We start from the raw sequence: 22,810 nt of genomic DNA on the forward strand, positions 1-22,810 counted from the left end.
TGGTTTCACTACATATACCATATGGTTACAGTAGTAAAACTAAATTTTTATTTTGGAAAAAAATGTATTGCGAGCGAACGCAAAAAATGTATTGCGAGGGAACGCAATGCACGTTGCGAGGGAACACAAGACGCATTGCGAGGGGACCTGGAAAAAGTATTGCGAGGAAGGGCCAAAACGTATTGCGAGGGAATGCAAGACGCATTACGATGAAACGCAAAATGCATTGCGAGGGGACGCGCGAAAAGTATTGCGAGGCAACACCCAAAACTTATTGTGTGGAAAACCCAAAACTTATTGTGAGGGAACATTCAAAACTTACTACGAGGGAATGCAAGACTTGTTGCGAGGGAACGGCAAACATATTGTGAGGGGGAACGCAAAAAGTATTGCGTGGGGGAACACAAACTTTTTCGGGGGAATACAAAACTTTTTGCAAGGGAATGGAAAAAGTATTTTGGGGAAACGCAAACACAGTATTGCAGTTTCTTCATTGGTCCTATATCGTTTGAGACATAATTCTTTCTAGCTGATCAAAGACCATTTCATCACATGACAAGTGTCCATATTATTGGCTGTTTAGGGTATAGAGTAAAAAAAACACAAGCATTATATGAGCATTCTGATCATTTATTGTGCCACAGAATAGACAATGCATGAAAGGCAGTGAGGGAATTAAGACAGCTTGAGACGGATTCTTCCTTACGGTGATGGCTGACAGCAGTCAGTTAGCCTCTGATGCTCTTAGAAAGTGTCAGCGACCTACGAGTATGTCAGGTGCCGAACAACCCAGCACAGGAATCCATCTTAGGCTTAGCTGTCATCTAAGATACTCTCTCAGTGCTTGATGGGAAATCTAAATTAGGTCCCGCCACATAAGGAGGTCAGGGACCTAAGACAATATCTGAGACAGGTATAAACAAACAGATTAAAAGAGGCTTTATGGTAACACATTTTCAAAGGTTGGTTGTGGGTGTTAACATGCTATGTGACATGTCCCTGGAGTCATAGTGGATGTATGGATGAAAAAAGAAACTTGTCAATTGATAAAATACAGTGGCCCCAAAAAGTAGGACACTTTGGAGACTTTTGTAAACTTATTCATACATTTTTAAGAGTGACTTGTCACTGCATTAGGTAATACTTGGAATCGAACCCATGACTTTGGCATTGCTAATGTCATGCTCTACCGTTCTAGCAGGAACTCATTTATTGCTTTATCACTTTCACCCTCTAAAAGCTCTGCTGCATTTTAATGTTGCAGTGGTCTGGAATCCAGTAGCAGACTGGAATATCTCTGTATAAGCACTTTCTCTGGATTTGAGTGTTCACACACACACTTCAGACATAAATTTGGGTGAGATGGAATGCACCATCTGTTGGGTGGACAGCGAATGCCAAAATTATTCAAGTTCTGAAGTTTGGTTTCTGTGATTGAATAGGCTTGCTATTCTGGTAGCAGCTGTCTTGTCATATCGTGTGTAGCCATCTATTATTTCATCTATAATTATGTTTTCTGAGGCGATCCATTGTACGGTTTTCATTTGGTGGATGATAAAAAAAAACAGGCCAAAAATAATCCATAGACATACACAAATATCTAGGAATCAGAATATCATAGGGACTTGGGGCAAAATATGACAATCAGTTTTTTGGCCTGAAGATTTGTCTATTGGACAAATAACTGGCTACAAAATCCTATAGACTTTCAAAAAGGGGCCCCACACATATCTAGGGACCAGTTATGACCCACAGAGAATTGGGGTGTGGGCTCTTTTGACTGTTTTGAGGGCAGTTTGCAACCACCTAGCAACCATATATCTACACACTAACAGCTGCCCAGAACACCTTTGCAACTGTTTTGCAACATGTTAACTACCACCCAGAACACTCTAGCAACCACAAAGGATATGCTTACAACCACCCAAAACACGTCACGACAAATAATTTTTATTTGTTTAGTGCTTTTCACAACAAACATAATTTCAAAGCAGCTTTACAGAAAATTGTGCTTTAACTGAAAAAGAAGCTGTAATATCTCTAATGTCTTAGAGTCATCATTGTGCGATTTGATAATAAACGTGATTGTAAATTGTGCCTTAAAATAAATAAGTATATAACATTTGTATTTAGACCCTCAGTGAGCAGGCTAAAGGCAACTGTGGCAAGGAACACAAAACTCCAAAAGATGTTGGTTAATGGAGAAAATATCCTTGGGGGGAAAACAGACTCACTGTGTGGGGGTCAGTTCCCCTCTGGCTAAACAGCATAAAAATAATGCCAATATTATTTATTTGTGTAGTACAAGTCATACTTTAAAATAAGTATTAAAAAAAAAAAAGTGTTAGGGGCCAGTGTTTAAACAAAAACATTTTGTTTGAACTGTAAGATTAAAGACTAAAGTCTTTGAAGTCCATCCTGAATTAACTGCGGAAGTGCAGACAGATGCATTGCCCTTTGTTATTTGGCTGGTGAAGGTTTAGTTGGCAATTCATTTATTGTCTATGTATTCCATTTTAAAAGTGGTCCATCCTTTGACCAAGTTGATGCAGGCAGAGAACAGCGAGGTGCATCGCAGTTCGACTGGCTACTTGTGGCAGTTCATTTCGGTGAAGTCCATCCTAAGTCCAAGATTCAGGCAGTGGAAAGTTAAGTATCCCATGTCTTATGGTTGGAGCTGGCATCAGTTCATCCTCTGTGAAGTCCATCGTAGTAGACTGAAATAATGTCTGGCTGGCACGGGCTGCAATTAGTCGTCATCACTCAGTAGCACGTAGTAGTGGGAGTCTGAATTTTAAAATGAATACGAAATTTAACAGGTAGCCAATGTAGCAACAACAAAATTTGGCTGATATGATCATATTTCTTGGTTCTAATCAGCACTCTAGCTGCAGCATTTTGAACCAATTGAAGTTTATATATGGAAACTGCAGGACATTCTCCCGGTAATGCATTAAAAAAATTTTTTTCAAAGGACAGATTGCTATCAAATATAACACCGAAGATCTTCGCTGTAGAAGATGATGTAACAGTACATCCAATGAGAGTCAAATTATATTTTAGCAGCTTATTTTTTTTTTTTTAGAGGTTTTTGGTCCAATAATTAGTACCTCTGTTTTGTCGGAATTGAGTTAAAATAAATTTCTAGCCATCCAATCTTTGATACCGTTGATACACTCTGCTAACTTGGAGAATTGTGAAATTTTGTCAGGTTATGAAGAAATATAAAGTTGGGTATCATCAGCATAACAGTGAAAACTAATTCCATGGTTCCTGATAATATCTCCCAGGGGATCCATATATAAGGAGAAAAGCAGAGGCCCTAAAACTGATCCCTGTGGCACGCCATACTTTAGTTTGATCTGACAATTCCTTGTTTACACAGACAAAGTGGTAGTGGTCGGATAAATAGGACCTAAACCAAGCTAATGCTTATCCACAAATGCCAATATAATTCTCAAGCCTATCCAAGAGAATGTTGTGATCTATGGTGTCGAAGGCAGCACTAAGATCTAAAAGCACTAGAAGAGAAATGCAGCCGTGATCAGATGATAAGAGCAAGTCATGTGTAACTCTAATTGCAGTCTTTGTACTATTATGGGACTTAAATCCTGACTGAAATTCTTCATATATACCATTTCTCTGAAACATTAACATAGTTGGGAGGACACCAGCTTTTCTAGCATTTTCGACATAAATGGGAGATTTGAGATCGGTCTATAACTAGCCAACACCCCAGGATAAAGCTGTGGTTTCTTGATAAGCGGTTTGATAATTGCCAGCTTAAAGTTTCTTGGGACATGCCCTAAGGTTAATGAGGATTTGATCATATTAAGAAGAGGTTCTGAGATTACAGGAAACACCTTTTAAAAGCTTGTTCGGTATTAGGTCTAACATAAATGTTGTTGCTTTTGATGTTTTGATCAATTTTGTTGACCTTTGTTGAACTCTTCCTGACCTATGACAGCGAAGGACTGAAGTTGCTCGTAGGGAATAATATGAGACTCTGTTTTCTGAGGTACTGTGACAGACGATTGCATAATTCCAATTTGATTTCTGATGATTTCAATTTTATCAGTAAAGAAATTAAGTCATTACTACTGTGCTGCGATGGAATATCTGGTTCAGTCAAAGCTTTATTCCTTACCAGTTTAACAATAGCCTAGCAACCACATAGCAACATGCTAACAATCACCCTGAACACCCTAAAAACCACCAGAACACATTCACAACCGTATAGCAACATGCTAAGAACCACCCAGAACACCCTAGCAATCACATAGCAACATGCCTACAACCATCCAGAACACCTTAACATCCATATAGCAATGCACCAACAACTACTCAGAACACCCTAGCAACCACATAGCAACAAGCTAACAACCACATAGTAACACGCTAACAACCACCCAGAACACCCTATCAACTACATAACAACAGGCTTACAAACACCAGAACCCCTTAGCAACCACATAATATGTAAACAACCACTCAAAACACCTTAGCAACGACATGGCAACATGCTAAAAACCACCCAGAACACCTTAGTAACCACATAGCAACATGCTTACAACCACCCAGAACACCCTTGTAACCACATAGCAACATGCTAACAACCACTCAGATCTCCTTAGCAACCACATAGCAGTGGCCAGGCCACAACTTACATCACCCGATTGCAAGTTTTTGTGCAAAATCCACTCACACAAAACTTTTTTTATTTTTTTTATTATTATTATTAGGCTATTCTTTCACCATTTTAACATTCTGTTTAACCTAATCTAATAATCACATAAATCTAATCCAAAATATAACCTTTCTGGATTTTCTTAATCCCTATAGATTCCAATTAAATCCAGCCTCCACTTTACTCTTGTATCTTTTAAGATGGTGCTGGGTAAGGCTGAGGTCATATTACTGTGCATGGTAGTATTAGCATTGGTTTCAAATTCCTTCCATATTTTCATTTTTCAGTAACAGCACAAAGTCCTAAGGAAGTGGTTGTTATACAACATTCTGGCTAATTTGATTGTTAATTTGACTATTTCAGCTACCTTTAAGCTCAGTTTGTAAAATTTTACCATTATGGAAAACCATTCTGCAGATTCATTATTCATGTTCATTAACATAGAATCGCAGTGGAATTGGAACAAAATTCTTTATCAGCTCTCATCCTAAATTTGACTCTTACCCCTAGAAGTCTCCAATCCTTAACCCTTGCCGTAGCAAGCATCCATAATAACATACTCAATGTATTTACAAATTCTCCTGATACATAATTTTTAAGCATACTCTGTTTGCAAGTTACAAACAAATCCCATTCTTGTCTCATGAAGAATACTTGGCATAAAGAATGCTTTCCAACTTGGGAGACACTGAATTGAGACATTTATCTCTGTAGCCAACAGCACATTCTCTACAGAGCTCCATTCCCTAAGAGGCTGGCCCAGAATGCTGCCTGCGTGACAGCTGTTATCTGCAGTCTGTCTTTCTGCCTCTCCAAACTCCTCCTCATCATGCACCTGTCTATGACACAAAGACAAAGTCCTGACCTCCTCAGACTAACTCACTTGACTGCTTCTGCTGCCCTTAACAGACCACCAACTTACACTTTAAAAAAAAATCATGTGAGATAGCCACACCTGTTTTTTTTTTGTTGTTGTTTTTTTTTTTGCCAAATGCTAAGTAACTTCATGACCTCTCATGGTGGTAAGGGATTTGAAAAAAAAAACTAACCATAAGTAATAAACCTAACGCAATGGATTTCCCTGTATGGTTAGCTAACTGTACTTAGGACAGAACTGTTCTGGCGGAAAAGCTTTAGTGATGTGGCGACTCATGATTGGTCACTTGCCCCGTCAGTCTGTTTTAATCCTGACTTTACAGCAGCATAATGGGAAAAGAAACTGTAACCGCCATGATCGGTAACAGATCAGTATGGAATGGCATGATTTTGCAACAAGAACCCATTTTGTCCAGTGGTAGCAAAACGCCTATAGAGACTTGACGGTGGTCTCATTTGACTTGGGTTGTAACCACCCGATTCTGTTGTCAGATTGCAATGGCTGGGGTCACTTTTTTGTCAACATATATTAAATTGTATTTCATCAGTATACAAACACACGTTATTAGGGCTCAATAAAATGTTCCGCATGATAAATTCAATTCTGTAACTACCTCTGATTTAGTTTTTGTCATAGATGCATATATACTCACTAAATCAATCTGCATTCCTGTTGTATTTCTCTCTACCTCATTTCTACAGGCAGCTCCAGAGCCAGAGCTTGTACCTGAGGCCGTCGTAGAAGAGCCCGTCCCTGTGACAGAGCAAGTGCCTGGGCAAGCAGAGGTACCCACATCTACACCAGAACCAGTGGTTGCACCAGTAGAAAAGCCAGTGCCTGAACCAGTGAAAAAGTCTGTCCCAGAACCAGAGCCAGCGCCTGAATCAGTCCCAGAGGTGCCCAACCCGGAGCCAGCCCCTGAAACGGTCTCAGAGGTGTCTGTCCTGGAGCCTGCCTCTGAAACCGTCCCAGAGGTGCCCACCCTTGAGCCAGTATCTGTACCTACCCCTGAACCAGTGTCTGCACCTGCCCCTGAACCAATCTCAAAGGATCCCGCCCCAGAACCAGCATCTGAGCCCGCCCTTGAAACAGAATCTTCGCCCATCCCTGAAAAATCTCCGGCATCTGAATCTGCTCCAGAGTTCCTAGAAAATAATGGTATGGATGTGTCAGAATTCTTATATTGGTAACATTGTTATATTGTTACCTAATTTTAGAACCTTTCTACAGGAAAGGAAAGTGAAGTGTGTTATTTTGGCACTTAAAAATTGCAAGATTGAAATTCCATTTGGGGTTGCTAGTGGTGCAGAATTACTTTGTAATTCTAATACTTTATTATGGATTATTGCTGGGCCATAATTCCAAGTCACATATTGACTAATTTTGGCAACCAATCAAAGCAAATCTTTTACAAAATAACATCGTCCCATTCTTCGAATATGGATATGGTTGGAGAATATTTTCAATCAGACACTATCTGTTCTGGTATATCGCAGTACCATGCAGAAATTAAGTCACTGTCATTGTTTCCAACACATACACTTCTCCTTTCTATGTAAATGACGTTAATTAAAGAGTGTGGTTTGTAGTGGTGGAGTTATGCTGTGCAATCCCAACAAAGTATGCAAGATCATGGTAGTTTGCTGCATCCTCCACAACCTAGCACTCAGATGCGGAATATGTTTGCATGTTACCTGATTTGCATTATTCCTTTTAGTGAATCAATTGCTCAAACAATGCAGACAGCATGTGCAAATACATGACGCTATCAGTGAGTGCAATTTATTCTAACTAAATTCCCCCTTAGTGTTTTATCTGAAACTACCCTTCTCTACCCTTGTCCTCTCTCACATGCATTGAGGTAGTTTATTTGAATCCTGTCTCCATCCTCCAATCTTCTATTTACTTTTATTCATTTCTGCCTTGGCCCACTAGGCATCAGCTTTCGTTATGCTACATAAGGGCAAGTATTTTCAGAGCAGAGCTGGGAGTGCTCACAGAGATAAACACACTCAAACACGCTTGAGCTTTGTGCTGTGCCGCTGTAAACTGACGCCCATGTGTAACTGGTTCCTGGTCAGACACTTCCTTTGTTCAGTAGCAGTACATTGGCCTCTAGGTTGCAGATTGTGCTGCGGTTTACAGCTACACGTCAGTGGGTGAGCTCTGAGATAACTTTAGTTTGCAAAGGAGCAGTGGTGGTTGTCTTTGACCAGAGAACTAGTAGAAAAGAACACAATCAAAAACCTGCCTGAATTTATGAATTATAACCGCAAAATATCTATGGTATTAATGAAGTACTAAGGGGCTGTTCACACAGGATGTGTTCATGCGTTCCGTCTGAACTATTTCTTAATTGTTGGTCTATGTACATGTGCTTTTTTGACCGTTGTGGCACATCTTGGCACGTTTTTAAGATGCTATATCAAGTTAAAAGTACTTATATTTTACAAACATGCCTCATCCCCTGTTTTTCTTCTTCATTCTTTGTAGCCTTATTTTTTTTAAAGGAAGAACGTAACTGAATGCATATCGTGTGAGACAGGCCTGAAATGTCTAGAATCATTGCCGTCAGCTCAGTCTGTGTCGACATACCTGCTTATCTGTAAATTGACTGTTAAACAAACATACTTGACCTTTGGGTCACTGGTTTAAAGAACCTATTAAATTTGAACAAAACAAGCAAACATATTAACTGAATGCTGGGTGCATAAAAACATTTAGGTCAAAAAGATCCTGCAACAGAACGTGTAGAACAGCTTGTATCCTTTCATGAATATAAAGACTTCCCAGCTGTCTGTACTAATGACTTGACATGCCTGCAAGTGGATTAGACCTGGCAGCATGATAATCTGGGCTAGGAACAGGGCACAGTGTCACGTAAAATTTCCTATCCTGTCATCTAATCAGTTGGGGCAAAACTGGCCTTTTCATACAGATATTGGACCAGCTTTTTGTACTTGGATCAAGTCCGGTCCACTTTGCTGCATATTCTGGCCAAGAAACGTCTGCTAAGACAGGAAAAGATTGTTTGACAAAAATCTAAAGCACAAAACCATAGTTTGTTTTGTTTTTACATGCTGTTTAAGGTCATGTTTATCTGAAATAGTTGATGTAAAAAATTTTCAGAAAAAAAAAAACTTTACAGGGTTCACAGAAAAGACAATACAACCTGGTCTCACAGAATCACATTACTATACCTAAATTTTTGCTAAATGCTTTTTACATGGTTCTTTGTACATTTCCTGGTGAAATGAACACTAGAGGCGCTAAAACAAACCCTAACCTTAACCTCATCTGTTTGAGAGAACATTTAACTTGCTTTTAGTGCCACTCAATGGAAAGTTCATCTCGTAACTACTGTGATACATGTTATGAACCATGTAATATCATTTTGCAAAAATGTATCACAGTAGTGATTGACTTTGTGATCAGAATTTTGGTCCAAATGTGATTTATTCACAGACATAACTCAATATACAGTTGTGCTAATGGATATCTAGCTAACTTGCCAATAAGTGCCTCAAATAAAACAAAATATAATTAAAATATTCAGGGGGGAATTCATTAACTATGAATTTTATGTACTGATAGCACTGTTTATTTGCGCATGCTGTCTGCATTGTTTTAGCACCCAATTCATTAAAAGGAATTATGCAAATAAGGTAATTCCACATGGCGCAAGTACTGATCTTGAGGACCGGTTCTGAATGCAAGGTTGTGGAATATGTAGACTACCACGATATGCCATACTTTATTAGTTTATTTCAGCATCACTCCACCACTGCAATCCAGAGACCAGAATCGGCTCTATAATAGTGAGAGTTGTGATAATGCTTGCCATTTTTGTGTGCAATATGCATCAGATGGTCAGTGAACATTTATATGTCAAAACGTATCTCTCTTACAGATGTTGCTGATGCCCCAGTGACAGAAGAGGGTGAGACACCCGCAGTTGTGCCCGGTAAGAAGTGGGCAACGGAGTATGAGAAGAGATTGACCAAGGAAGAGATGGAAGAGGAGCAAAGGTCAGTATTTCTCTTTTCCCTCAATCCCTCCGTTCTGACTCACTAAAAGGAACTGCATCTCCTAATAATATGCAAAAGTGAAATCCCCATTTCACTTTTTCTGTGCACTTCATATACATTTCTGAAATAATTGTTGTGAAATTAATAACAACAGTATCCACATTATGACACTTTCTAGCTGTTGCGTATTAAGACGTGTTCTGTACAGTGCTGTTCTTGGGACTGATGTACAGTATACAGTACATTTTGTGCTTAAAATGAGAGGACTACAGTATAGAACTGGGGTTGGGTATAACCAGTTCAGTGCTAAAGACAAGATTTTGCTTTTAATAAAACCCAAAGGAGTATATTTTTCTTAGGACCTAGACCAGCTGTGCGTGCGTGCGTGTGTGTGCATGTCAGGGAAGGTACGTATAATGATGCTAAATTCAAATAAAAAAGAACTGGTATTAATAATTAAGATCTGAAATGAAAAAATTATAATAATACAATTATTATTAATAATAAAATAATAATAATAAATTATTAATAATGGGCAAATTTGATGTTAATAATCAAGAAACAAAATTAAAATATTATTATTAAGAAGAAATTAAAATTGATTATAATAATGGGCAAATAAAAGGGAACTGATAATTAAGAACTGAAATGAAAATCTAATATTAATAAATAAGAACTAAAAATTAATAATATTGGGCAAATAATTCTAAATTTGTTAGGCTGCAAGTCTGTCTGTATACATTTGTAGAAATACTCTTCCTCTGTGGACAAGGTTTAGTATGGGGAGAAACAAATCTTGGTTACCATGGTTACCCATTGACTTCTGTGTGGAAATAGAGAAATATGCAGTAGATTTTTTTGTTTTTGTTTTTGTAAAGAAAAGTACATTTGCTGTAATGACATGTATATATCATCATCTACAAACTGTTCCAATATAAAATATGATGAATTATGTTGATTTTTATAGCACTAGACAATACACAATAACTGAAATCTCAAAATGGTCAGAGAGTGCAACATTCTGCTGTAGAACAAAGTGGGATTTTTTTACATTCATTGTTACTGACTTTTTTTTTATTATTATTATTTACTGACTTATTTTACCTGTTAGAAAATCTACATAGTGTTGGTGGTGTTGTAAAAGTGCAAAAAGATTTTGTGTTTTCAGAAGGGACGCCCACTATTAAACACTTTGAAAAACACCCTGACCTAGACTTTTATAACAGTTGCTTATACAAAATAATCACAATTATGTAGACTGATAAATTTTTTGAAGGCACTTTATTTTTTATTTATTTTTTTAACATTTTTGTAATGTAGGCCATATCTAGTAGATAGACCTGCTGTGAAAAGAAAATGATTGTTTCTTTCCCTCCTCTTTTACGATTTTGGGCCACATGTAGCAGTCTGTGGCCCAACATTTTTTTTTTGTCTTCCCGTTGAGTAATGTCAAAAAGCGCATTTACGTGTGAAACAAAACGCAGCCTGATCTCATGAAAATGATGTGACTGTAGCCACATTTTTGCAAAACAAAGTTATGAGGTTCATTACGCGAATCTCGGCAGTTCCTAGGAGAAATGTCCACTGTGTGGCGCTAAAAGCGAGTTACATTTTCTTGTAAACAGATTAAATTTAAGGTTAATGCTTTCAGGCTTTAACTCAACAAAAACTACCTCCCTACTCTAAACCAAAAACCTGAAACCTAACCGATAGTGTCATAAAAAGCAAATGTGAGATTAAAAACGCAAATACTGAAGCAACCACGTAATTTTGAGGTGCTTCTGTGACACTTTCGGCTCACGTGTCGACTCGCGTGCTCTTCAGGACTCGTAGCTCAGTCATTTACATCGCAAGTGCAATGCTACCGTGCAATTTGATCATTGAGGAACAAGCTTGTAAATGTAGTTTATGTAATGTAAGACTATACATTTTGACGTTTACAAGTCTTGCGCTATAGTAAAAGTGTTTAGATGTCACAAGATGGCATTGTTTGAGGAACAGGGCGAAAAGTAAGTGTTTATGTACTGATAATCTGCCGTTTTACTCGTGATTTGTGTGAAAGTGAATAAAAGTCATTTTTGTTGCAGCGCCTCTAGTGTTCATTTCTCCAGGAAACTGCCGCGATATGTACAGAGGCACGTAAAAAGAATTTGACAAAAATGTAGGTTTAGTAACATGATTCTATGAGACCTGGTTGACAACGCTGATAACGTAAAAAAAAATCAGCTCATTCTAAAAACGTAGTGCTCAGTGTAGGAAAGTTGGTTTTGTTTATTTAAAAGTCCATAGATCATTAACCTTAAACCTCATCTGTTTGGGAGAAAATGTAACACTCTTTTACTGCTGCGTGTCATGATATGTATAATAAACCACATAATGTCATTTTGCATAAAAGTCACCATGGTCATGTAATTTTTGTGGGATCAGGCTGCAATTTATAAAGCATAATCGATGTAAGATCGTACATGCAAATGCACTCAGTAATTTGAGAAATCATTTAAAATTCAGTACGTGTGTGTGTACATGTATACTAGCAAGCTTACGTTGAACCCTACAGATATAGTATGTACATAATTTCCTCTACCCGTGCCCTTTATCTTTCCAGGATAGAGTTCACAAATGACTTTACTTCTCTTTAAACAACAACAGGCCTGTTTCAGGCTGCTGGTAAGGTATCATTTACTTCAGTTACCCCCCCCCCCCCCAAAACAGCCCCCATGCTCTCACCCCTCGGCCCTCCCCCATCACCATGTGCTGCTGACACACAGGTTGTAACATGGATATCTTACTACCCCCTCACTTTCCTTATTCAATTCGGTGTCACTGACAATTTATGTCCCAACAGGAATTATTCACCCAAAAATTCAAATTCTGTCATTATTTATTCACCCTGATGTCATTCTAAACCTGCATGACTGACTTTTGTTCCATGGAATTGTCATCTTTGGTTGAACTATTCCTTGAACACTGTGATCCAGTTGCTCCATTGTGTTTTCTGTAAGGTGCACATTATAGGCTAAAAAATATCATTATGGAGCAATGGACTGTCCAATAGTCTCACCATAGTCTCCTGGCCAATTTAAGGGCTGTCAGCAAAAAACAGAGTGCTGAAAGCACACACAGAAAAACACAGGGTCTGTAGCTCAAGGGATTCATTTTCACACTCGCACACACATACACACACTACAGAAAGAAAACAGGGAGAAAAGCTTATAGATGCAGGTCACTGAGCACATATGAAGGTGCGTGTATTCCTTTGTGCAGTACAGTGCATTATAGAGCTATAGAGTGGTACAGTATGTAATAACATTCAGCTCAAAAGAAAATCCACACTATGTCACACTTTTCAAAGCATTAGAAAAAAATATTGATAAAACTTTACAGTACGGTTTCAATACGTTAACATTATTTTATGCATTAGGTATCATGAACTAACAATGAACTGCTAAATGTTCATTTATTAAATAATGTTATCAAAAATACTGTATGGCTGAGAAAAATGATGTTCTGAGAAAAGATCTAGTATCATCTGTTTGTTCTTTTTATCTATTGCAAAGTCATGTATACATTAAGTGTGACTTAAAGGCATTGTTCACCCAAAAATGAAAATTCAGTTGTTTATTCACCCCTGTGTTGTTATAACCCTATATGACTTTATTTCTTTCTCTTAACACAAAGGGAGAAATTGTAGGGAGAAACATATTGTGCTCAGTGACGTGACTGAATTTTCAGTTTTGTTGAACTATCCCTTTAACATGAACTAACATCTTAGTGCTTTAAAAGCACTTATTCTTAATGTTATTTCAATATATTTTAATAAATGTAATCATTAGTTAATGCATTTTTAACTAACATGAATTAACAATGAGGATAAATGCAGCAACAATTTTATAAAATACAGTAGATAAATAAAATAAATAATTTCTCTGTTGTGTGACTTATTTTCTATGGGAAAAAAACCTCATGTGTAAATAACACCTGTTGGAAACATAGAAATGTGTGACCAACTGCATTGTGTTACTTCAGTGGTGTGGGGCGTAACGCCGGTAAGATTGTGACTTTTGTGATTGTGAAGATTGTGTACAGGTGCATCCGCATTTGTCCCACTCTTTTTCCCATTCTGTTTCCTGTCTTCACTGCAATACCACTTATAATACATTAAAATGAATATAAAAAGTAGTTTTACTATAGTATTATTGTGGTAACCATGTTTTTTGATGCAATTAGAGATTAGAAGTATGCGCCCATCCAAACATTAAGGCAGATGTGCGATCAAAAATGGGCAAAAAACGGCACACTGCTGTAAATTGATTACACCATTTTGATTCGATTAACCCAGCCATCAAAACAGATTTTAATTATAGCACCACAAAATGTCCACCACATTGTTTTCAGATTGAACTTTATTAAAAAAACAAAACAATATTGAATCAAAATATGAATCTATTGATTTCTATGATGATTTTGAGTAAATTAGAGCATTATGGGAATGAAGTGTTCTTTTACAATGGTCCATAAAAGACAGATGGACGGACGGACGGACGGACAGATAGATAGATTCCACATTCCAATTCGAATTACAATTCTGCTTACAATTCTGTTTTCTGCTTTCTATCAAGTAATGTGTACTTGGGGGCCTGGGTAGCTCAGTGGTAAAAGACGCTGGCTACCACCCCTGGAGTTCGCTAGTTTGAATCCCAGGGCGTGCTGAGTGACTCCAGCCAGGTCTCCTAAGCAACCAAATTGGCCCGGTTGCTAGGGAGGGTAGAGTCACATGGGGTAACCTCCTCGTGGTCACTATAATGTGGTTTGTTCTCGGTGGGGCGCATGGTGAGTTGAGTGTGGATGTCGCGGTGGGTAGCGTGAATCTTCCACACGCACTATGTCTCTGTGGCAACGCGCTCAACAAGCCACATGATAAAATGCGCAGGTTGACAGTCTCAGACGCAGAGGCAACTGGGATTCATCCTCCGCCACCCGGATTGAGGCGAATCACTACACGACCACGAGGACTTAAAAGCGCACTGGGAATTGGGCATTCCAAATTGGGTGAAAAAGGGGAAAAATTACCCTCAAAAAAGTAATGCATACTTAATCCGACTGGTGCTGTAATAGTCAATAGTCAGTTGCCCAGTGAAAAGCTATATTTAGAATTCATGTGAACAGTTGATATTATTTGAAGCAGAATGACCTTCTGATGATGCAAAGGAAAACTGAACACAGAAAATATGTTTCTAGGAGGACTGTGAGTGGCCTGATGTGGATGTATATGAGAGTTAAATCATATCAAAATAACATTTGATATCACTATTTCGAAGAATATAGCTACCTGTTTTGTCCCAGCACTAAACTATCTAACTCTGTATGGGCAACAGTCAACAATGGTTGTTGCGCATTCAAAAGATGTTAAAGACCACATGAAATCACTTAAGGAACACAGTTTTTTTTAAATAGCCAGTAGGCTTTAGTTATGTCACAGCCGTGAACCATGATTTGTTACTTGCTATTGAGTTGCAGGTGGTATTGCAATTCCATGATATAAAGTCACAGTTGCGAGATATAAACTCGTAATTGCAATTTTGAAATTTGAAATTGCTAGGAATAAAGTCAAAATTGTAAACAAAAATTGCAAAATATAAAACTCACAATTGTGTAATGTAAACTTTTGTGTGATAGTCACAATTGCAAGAGAAAAAGTAGAAATTGCAAAATACCAAACTCGTAATTGTGTGAAGTGCCAGTCATAGCATTTTTGGGGCCCTAAGCAAAACTTTGTGTTGCAACCCCCAAACATTCCCCCCACCCCTTAAGCCTTTCTCGCAGAGCATTTTCTAAGTAAAACAACAAAGTAAGTCAACATTAAAGCTGAAGTATGAAATTTCTGCGACACTAGTGCCACCGAATTAAACTGCAAAAATAAAGTGTTTTCAAAACAGCTTTCTAAATACACCCCTTTTCTGCCGTTGATCAAACAAAGAGATATCATAGTCCCACCCTAAACTCACGGCAGTGGTCGAGTACCATTGTTGGGGCAGGTCTAAGCGGCCCGTTCAAAACAAACACAGGATTTTTTTATAGCACCACAGAGACACAGTGTTTACAGTTTGAGAATATTAATCTCTGAATGGTTTACTTATAGTTGTCTCTGTATATTAAGCTGGGATAGAAGAAAATATTTGAACACTGAAAAAGTTACATACTTCAGCTTTATGGAACAGAAGTATTTATTACTTTTTATACTGACAAGTTTTATAAGCCAGTGGTATCTAAGGTGGCAAATATCAATAAATAAAAGACGTTTGCTGGCTGTACATTACTGGGGTCTGTGCTGGTGCTGCTGATCTTACTGATGAACTTGAGAATTGTCCCTGAGGGCGGATTAAAAAAAACTACTTTTTTTTTTTTTTTTTTTTTAAATGGACTAACACAGTGCTAAGTAATGATATCAGTTAAGTTTACATTGACAAAGGTTTTGTATTTTATTTTAACTTTTTATAAACTATAAACTTTTATAATCTTTAAACTATAATACTAAAACAGATCAAACATAATACAGCAATAAACAAGAGTAAGGCTGAAAGACAGATAGAAACATTAAAATGACAATAAGACAAATTAACAATTAAATAAATGAAATAACATTTTGATTGACTGCTAAATGCTCACCAGAAATAATGCTCTAGCACGGTCTTACTTTATGAAAATTTTCACACGCATATGATAGAGTTTCACAGCCGAATCCTTTTCCGACAGTATACTTTTCCAGAAAATATGAACGTTTTTTTTTTTTTTTTTCAAGAAATATTAAGTAAACATACGAGAATCCATCAATATTTCTGTAAATGTGCAAACTTTGGACTAAAAGTTCTAAAGGACATCATTTATTGAAGCATTGACATGACATTCAGCAGAGCTTGCATTACTGAACGGGTATGTGCTGCTTTATTACATTCTAAAACAAATGTCGCATTTTGACCATCAAAACCACACTGTTTTCAAATTGAACTTGAAATTGAAAAATAAATATTGAATCAAAATGTGGATCTTTTGATTTTATATGATATTTTGAGTAAATTAGAGCATTATGGTTTGAAGTGTTCTTTCACAATGGTCCATAAAAAGACAGACAGACATAGATTTTGCATGCTTTGATGTGTACTCCTGATACAAATTAAGAAATTACTTTCGATGCGGCATTAAATATCACAGCTGGACTTTTATTTGTATAGTGCCACAATACACATAGTTTCAAAGCAGCTTTACAGAAGATTATGCAAGAATGTCTGAAAGTACTCTAAGGAGTTTCATTAAAAAAAAAAACGTAATTGAAAATCATGCCTTAAAAATAATTAAAATTGCCTTAAAAGTAGTTCCTAACTTCATGCCTTTTGTTTCACATTCCTAGCATGTTTTTATTCCTTTGTTCTGCTCCTGACGGACGGTAGCTTTGCTTCAAAACCATAGACATGTCTACTTCTATGTTATGAATCATTACCTACCTACTTTTAAACCCCTGTGGATCGGGCGACATACGCAACTTGCGTAGTTTGCGTATAGGGAGGATGACACTGATTACGTGAGATATAGTCGAAATTGTGAAATACAATGTGGCAGATGCGTGATAAAATGTCACAATTGCAACTTTTATATCGTGCAATTGCAAGTTTGTGAGATATCAAGTCAGAGTTACCTAATAATTTTTCCGTGGCGGGATCTGGATATAGAATTTTGAATATTTTCATGTCTGCTAAATGTCTATACATTTGTTAATTTAAGATTACACCAGCATAAACCTAGATAGCACACATACATCTCCAAGATGTCTGTTTTAGATCTTTTCATCTGGAAAGCATCCCAATGTAATTATCATCTGCTAAACATCTTTAAAAGATCAGATTTACAAACCATCTAAATCATAAACGTCTCAAAGACATCTGATGAATGTCTTATTGACATCCGAGACACACTTATTGACATACGTCTTGTAGACGTATTGCAGATGAGCAAACAATGTGAAAAATACATTTCCAGATGTAAACGCATACATCAAATAGACGTCTGGGTGATGTACGTGTGCTATCAGGGTAGATGGCTTCAAAGCTGATAGATGTGGACTACAAAACTACAATTTTGATTTCATGGTCTCTTATTTTTTGCGGATCACTGCAGATGCTTTAAATCATATAATTTTGCCTTTATTCAGTTCTGTGTAATGAACTAAATACGGTTACATGAAAACAAATCTTTTTAGATGGGCACTTAACTAACATGACTGTGCAGTGTGGGTGACAGAGCTTCTGCGGGGTGCTAAACATCTCTCTTGAATTCCACCAGCTCTCTTGGTTTTCACAATGGTGTTAAGCTCAGTTTAAATGCTGCACGACTAACATGCTCAAACCTTAACCAGTAACATCAAAACACCAGAGCGGCCTATGGTGAATCAAATGCTCCTTTATCTAATGTGTCCAATTAGTATGATTTATCACTGAAATAATAACACCTTGATGTGAAAGGTATGTTTTGGGTTAAGTACAAGTTAAGCTCTGTTACCACAAGTTAAGCTCTATTTTTAACTTGCCTCTTTTAATTTCTAAAAACAAAGATTCACATTGACAGTACATGTACATGCACTTTAAAAGTGATTTCTGTTGTTATAACAATAATTTGTCTTTTAAAATATCATGTAAGTCATTTAGTCGAACTGAAATCATAAGAGTCCATTTTTGCGAAGTTAGACAGACCTAGATAATGTGATTGTAGCTGGACTTCATTCAGCATGTATAGATGTTAATCGGACCACAAGTGCCATCGGCATTATGCGCATGCTCCCAAAAAACATGATGGTGGTGCGTGACTAGAGTTAACAACTGGCCCTTATAATACGTAATCGTCCTTTGTTTAAGGGAACAGTATTGTGTTCAGTATTAAATCCATATGGAATGCTGGATGCTCTAACTTTGGAAGTATACGGGGCAAGGCATTGCACCGGGATAAACTTTACACACTGTTTTGAAAGTATAGCCGCAAAACCAAAGCATTTTATACATGTTAACATGAGATTAGTGTGAAAAAATTGCTTACTAATCTTGCCCAATTTATATCCAGTCCTTCATCTCCTGTCATGACTTTGTCAATGCAGTAACACTGGTCAATTTCACATAATACATGCAAGGATATTGGAAAGGTGTGTCCATAAAACACTTTTTAAATTTTGAAGGGAATGATCTGTAAAGCACTTTTTACAATTTTTAAGGAAATATCCATAAAGTACAGTTTACATGACACAAACTCCAACCAAATTAGGTTTGTAACACATAACGAGAAATTAATCTGCTCAAATAACACACATCAAACAAAAATATGAGCCTCACATGGGTGATTCTCACGAAACCGGTCATGAAAATATCCTGGTCCCATTTTACTCTAAAATCAAAAGAAAGAAATATTAAATTATATTTTTCATGTAATAAAGCCTATGGGGCTATTAAGATTTTTACAATGTGACATTATTTTCATGACAGTTTTCAAAAATGTAATCTAATTTTAAGTGCTAAGTATTTATACATCATATACATTTTTACTTCATTATATCTGCCTTTCATTTTTGTTGATTTAAAAAAAAAAAATTTTTACAACAGCGTCTTTTTAACTGTAATACATGTTACGATAATGAGAATCACCACTGAAAACAATGGGAATAATAAAAGTAAATGTCTGGACTCGTTAAAGTAATGAGAATTGGTGGGTAAAAAGTGCTTAAGTGTCCTGAAAATAATGTCACAATTAAAAAAAAATCTCAAATTTAATTTAAAATTAAATGTAAAAAAATTTAAACCATGGTGGTTTTTTTTTTTTTTTTTTTTGCTTTCTACTTTTATTTAAAATGTTCTTTTCACAAACTGTAACTAATTTAAAAAAAATTTTTTTTAAACATTTTATAATTTTATTGAACATTTTCAAAAACAAGTGCAATAGTTTAGAATTGTATGTAACATTTTTGTTTCCACAAACTGTTTGAGACATTTATCAAAATGTGACCTTTTGATATGCTCTGTTGTGAAATCGTTTTTTAATTTCCCTTCCTTTGTAAAGGTAAGCTCATTTACAGTCATTGTAGACAATATTTCATCCTGTTTATCATAATGACATTCTACAGAATGAGCAGAAAGTAAGTGTGCTTCTTGAGAATTCATCTTCTGGATTTTCAGTGACATTTCCCTCCGTCTCTGAAGCATCCTCTATTTCTAAAGCATCCTCTATCACAGAAACGTCTTAATTTATTTCAGTTTCACAGTCGAAAATCTGTTAAATGACTTCTGCTGTTAGTCTTCTGGAGTTCATTTTACTATCTGTGTCTCACAAAGTCTGTTGCAGCACTGAAAAGAAGTGTGAAGCTGCCTTTTCACTACATCCGACAGACCGGAAGTCATTAATTTCCAATGGAGAGTCACACAGGGGCTGCGTGGGCATGCGACCATCTCCGGATGCCACATTTTCGATCCAATTTAAGCTTCGGCTGCGTTGAAATATTTCAACTTGTGCGACTAGACGGTATCTGAAAGTCCAACCGGATGCTGCTTCCTATTTGCTGAATTATGGTTGTTGCTGCTGTTAATTATCATAATAGTAACTGTAAAAAAAAAGTACGACAGTTCAGCACAACTGCCTCTAGGGGAAGAAATACGACAGTCGTATGCAAATGTCGGAGACAGCGAAAAGGCGGCATGAGAGCTCCTTTTGCCCTCACGGGGCAGTGAGAACCAGACATAACAAAAATACATAAAAGAAATATTTGTATTTTGTGTCTGTGCCGCTAACTTTGAACATAAAAGTGTGTGGGTCAAATTGACCTGCAAACATCATCGTTGTATACAAATTGTGTACAGCCTTTCCAAAACTTACCTGTGTGTCCACACTTTGCATGCACATTCATGACCCTAAATGAGGAAAAGTCACAAAATAAAATAAAAAAGGTTAACAAGTGTTTCACGCAGCTCATAACGGGTCAAATCGAAGTGTTAATGATATATAATGTTTGTATTCTATGGCTGTGCCACTGTATATGTGTATGCATGCTTACTTGTATATGCAGTTGGGGACTCTCTGTATGTAATTGGAGAAGTTCATGTGAAATATTTACAGCCAGCAACATTGGGGTCGTATAATACTGAATGTCTGTTTTCTTTTTCTTTTTTTTTCCCAGAGCTGCTGAGTAAGCAAAACTCAAAGTGTGTGGGAAAAGTGTGCCCCATAAAATCAACCTTGAGGATCATTACAGATTGACTTCTTCTATTGGAAAATCCCAAACCATTGCTCTTTCAGTCTTATTTTTCTTTGTTTTCTGTACAGACCACTTTGCATTTCTGCCTGTGAATAGCATGTTTCATCAAGCAAACCACCAAAGAGCATAAAATAATTATTTAAACACACTTCTCTGTTTTTATTTGTGTCATTCAGAAGCTTGTTTAGGCACATTCAAACCTACAAGGTATTTAATCAGACGCATGTGGGCTTGACTTCAATCTATTTGTGGTGTTATAATCTCCCTTACGTATGATTTAAGATTTGTGTTGGAAAATGATGGATATTAGAGAACCAGTGGTTTGCAGGATGTTTTTTGTTTGAATATGAAATGTTGGTGAAATCTTATATGAAATTACATAATCTCATTGTGCCTGTGTTGAGTGCCAGTGTGTCCCAGACTCAGCCAATCAGGATTCAGTCTGCAAGTTCTACCCATCATCCACTTCTGAAATACCATCACGCCCTCATGTGGACACTTAGAGCTATAACCATCACAGGCTGATGGCAAAAAGTGCTGGCACATAGTCAGACGTGTGTGCGATGACATGTACAATTATTATTATTATTATTTTTAAATAAGGGTTAGTGAATAAGTCTCAAAAACATGTCCAGCCAACATTTTACCGTTTAGAAAAGACCATTTGCCTATTTTTCAGAAGATTTTTATTTAGCATTATGACTTTATTTTCATAACAAAGAATAACATTTCTCCCCAAATTATCATTACTCTAATGTGTCTGTATGTTTTACTTTTGATTTTTGTAATTCTCATTAGATTCTCATTACTGAACTACTGAACAATTTTACTACATTAAAGTAAAACAATTATTGTATTACAAGGATTTTTTATATATATATACACTGGTAGCCAAAGGTTTGGAATAATGTACAGATTTTGCTGTTTCGGAAGGAAATTGGTACTTTAATTCACCAAAGTGTCATTCAGCTGATCACAAAGTATAGTCAGGACATTACTGATGTAAAAAACAGCACCATCACTTTTGAAAAAAGTCATTTTTGATCAAATCTAGACAGGCCCCATTTCCAGCAGCCATCACTCCAACACCTCATCCTTGAGTAATCATGATAAATTGCTAATTTGGAACTAGAAAAGCACTTGCCATTATATCAAACACTGCTGAAAGATATCTGGTTCTTTAAATGAAGCTTAACATTGTCTTTAGTGTTTGTTTTTGAGTTGCCACAGTATGCAATAGACTGGCATGTTTTAAGGTCAATATTAGGTCAGAAATGGCAAAAAAGAAACAGCTTTCTCTAGAAACTCGTCAGTCAATCATTGTTTTGAGGAATGAAGGCTATACAATGCTTGAAATTGCCAAAAAACTGAAGATTTCATACAAGGGTGTACACTACAGTCTTCAAAGACAAAGGACAACTGGCTCTAACAAGGACAGAAAGAGATGTGGAAGGTCAGATGTACAACTAAACAAGAGGATAAGTACATCAGAGACTCTAGTTTGAGAAATAGTCGTCTCACATGTCCTCAGCTGACAGCTTCATTGAATTCTACCCGCTCAACACCAGTTTCATGTACAACAGTAAAGAGAAGACTCAGGGGTGCAGGCCTTATGGGAAGAATTGCAAAGAAAAAGCCACTTTTGAAACAGAAAAACAAAAAGAAAATGTTAGAGTGGGCAAAGAAACACAGACATTGGACAACAGATAATTGGAAAAGAGTGTTCTGGATCTTAACCCCATTGAGCTTTTGTGGGATCAGCAAGACTGTAAGATGCGTGAGAAGTGTCCGACAAGACAACCACATCTATGGCAAGCGCTACAGGAAGTGTGGGGTGAAATGTCACCTGAGTATCTGGACAAACTGACAGCTAGAATGCCAAGAATCTGCAAAGCTGCCATTGCTGCGTGTGGAGAATTTTTTGATGAGAAATCTTT

At 36.9% G+C, this 22,810-nt stretch overlaps 1 protein-coding gene across 3 annotated transcripts in view; it reads left to right on the forward strand.

The window, feature by feature from the left end:
* Positions 1-21,729, forward strand: part of LOC127451172 (nematocyst expressed protein 3-like) — a 39,061-nt gene extending 17,332 nt beyond the window's left edge. For all 3 annotated transcript variants that reach the window (XM_051715660.1, XM_051715661.1, XM_051715659.1), the window contains 3 exons: positions 6,266-6,722; positions 9,475-9,592; positions 20,796-21,729. In XM_051715660.1, the coding sequence (XP_051571620.1) occupies positions 6,266-6,722; positions 9,475-9,592; positions 20,796-20,808 (588 nt within the window). In that variant the 3' untranslated portion in view covers positions 20,809-21,729. The remainder of the gene's footprint in view (positions 1-6,265; positions 6,723-9,474; positions 9,593-20,795) is intronic.
* Positions 21,730-22,810: the final 1,081 nt, after the last annotated feature.

The sequence above is a fragment of the Myxocyprinus asiaticus genome, chromosome 14 (genome assembly GCF_019703515.2).
Source record: "Myxocyprinus asiaticus isolate MX2 ecotype Aquarium Trade chromosome 14, UBuf_Myxa_2, whole genome shotgun sequence".
Lineage (NCBI taxonomy): Eukaryota > Metazoa > Chordata > Actinopteri > Cypriniformes > Catostomidae > Myxocyprinus > Myxocyprinus asiaticus.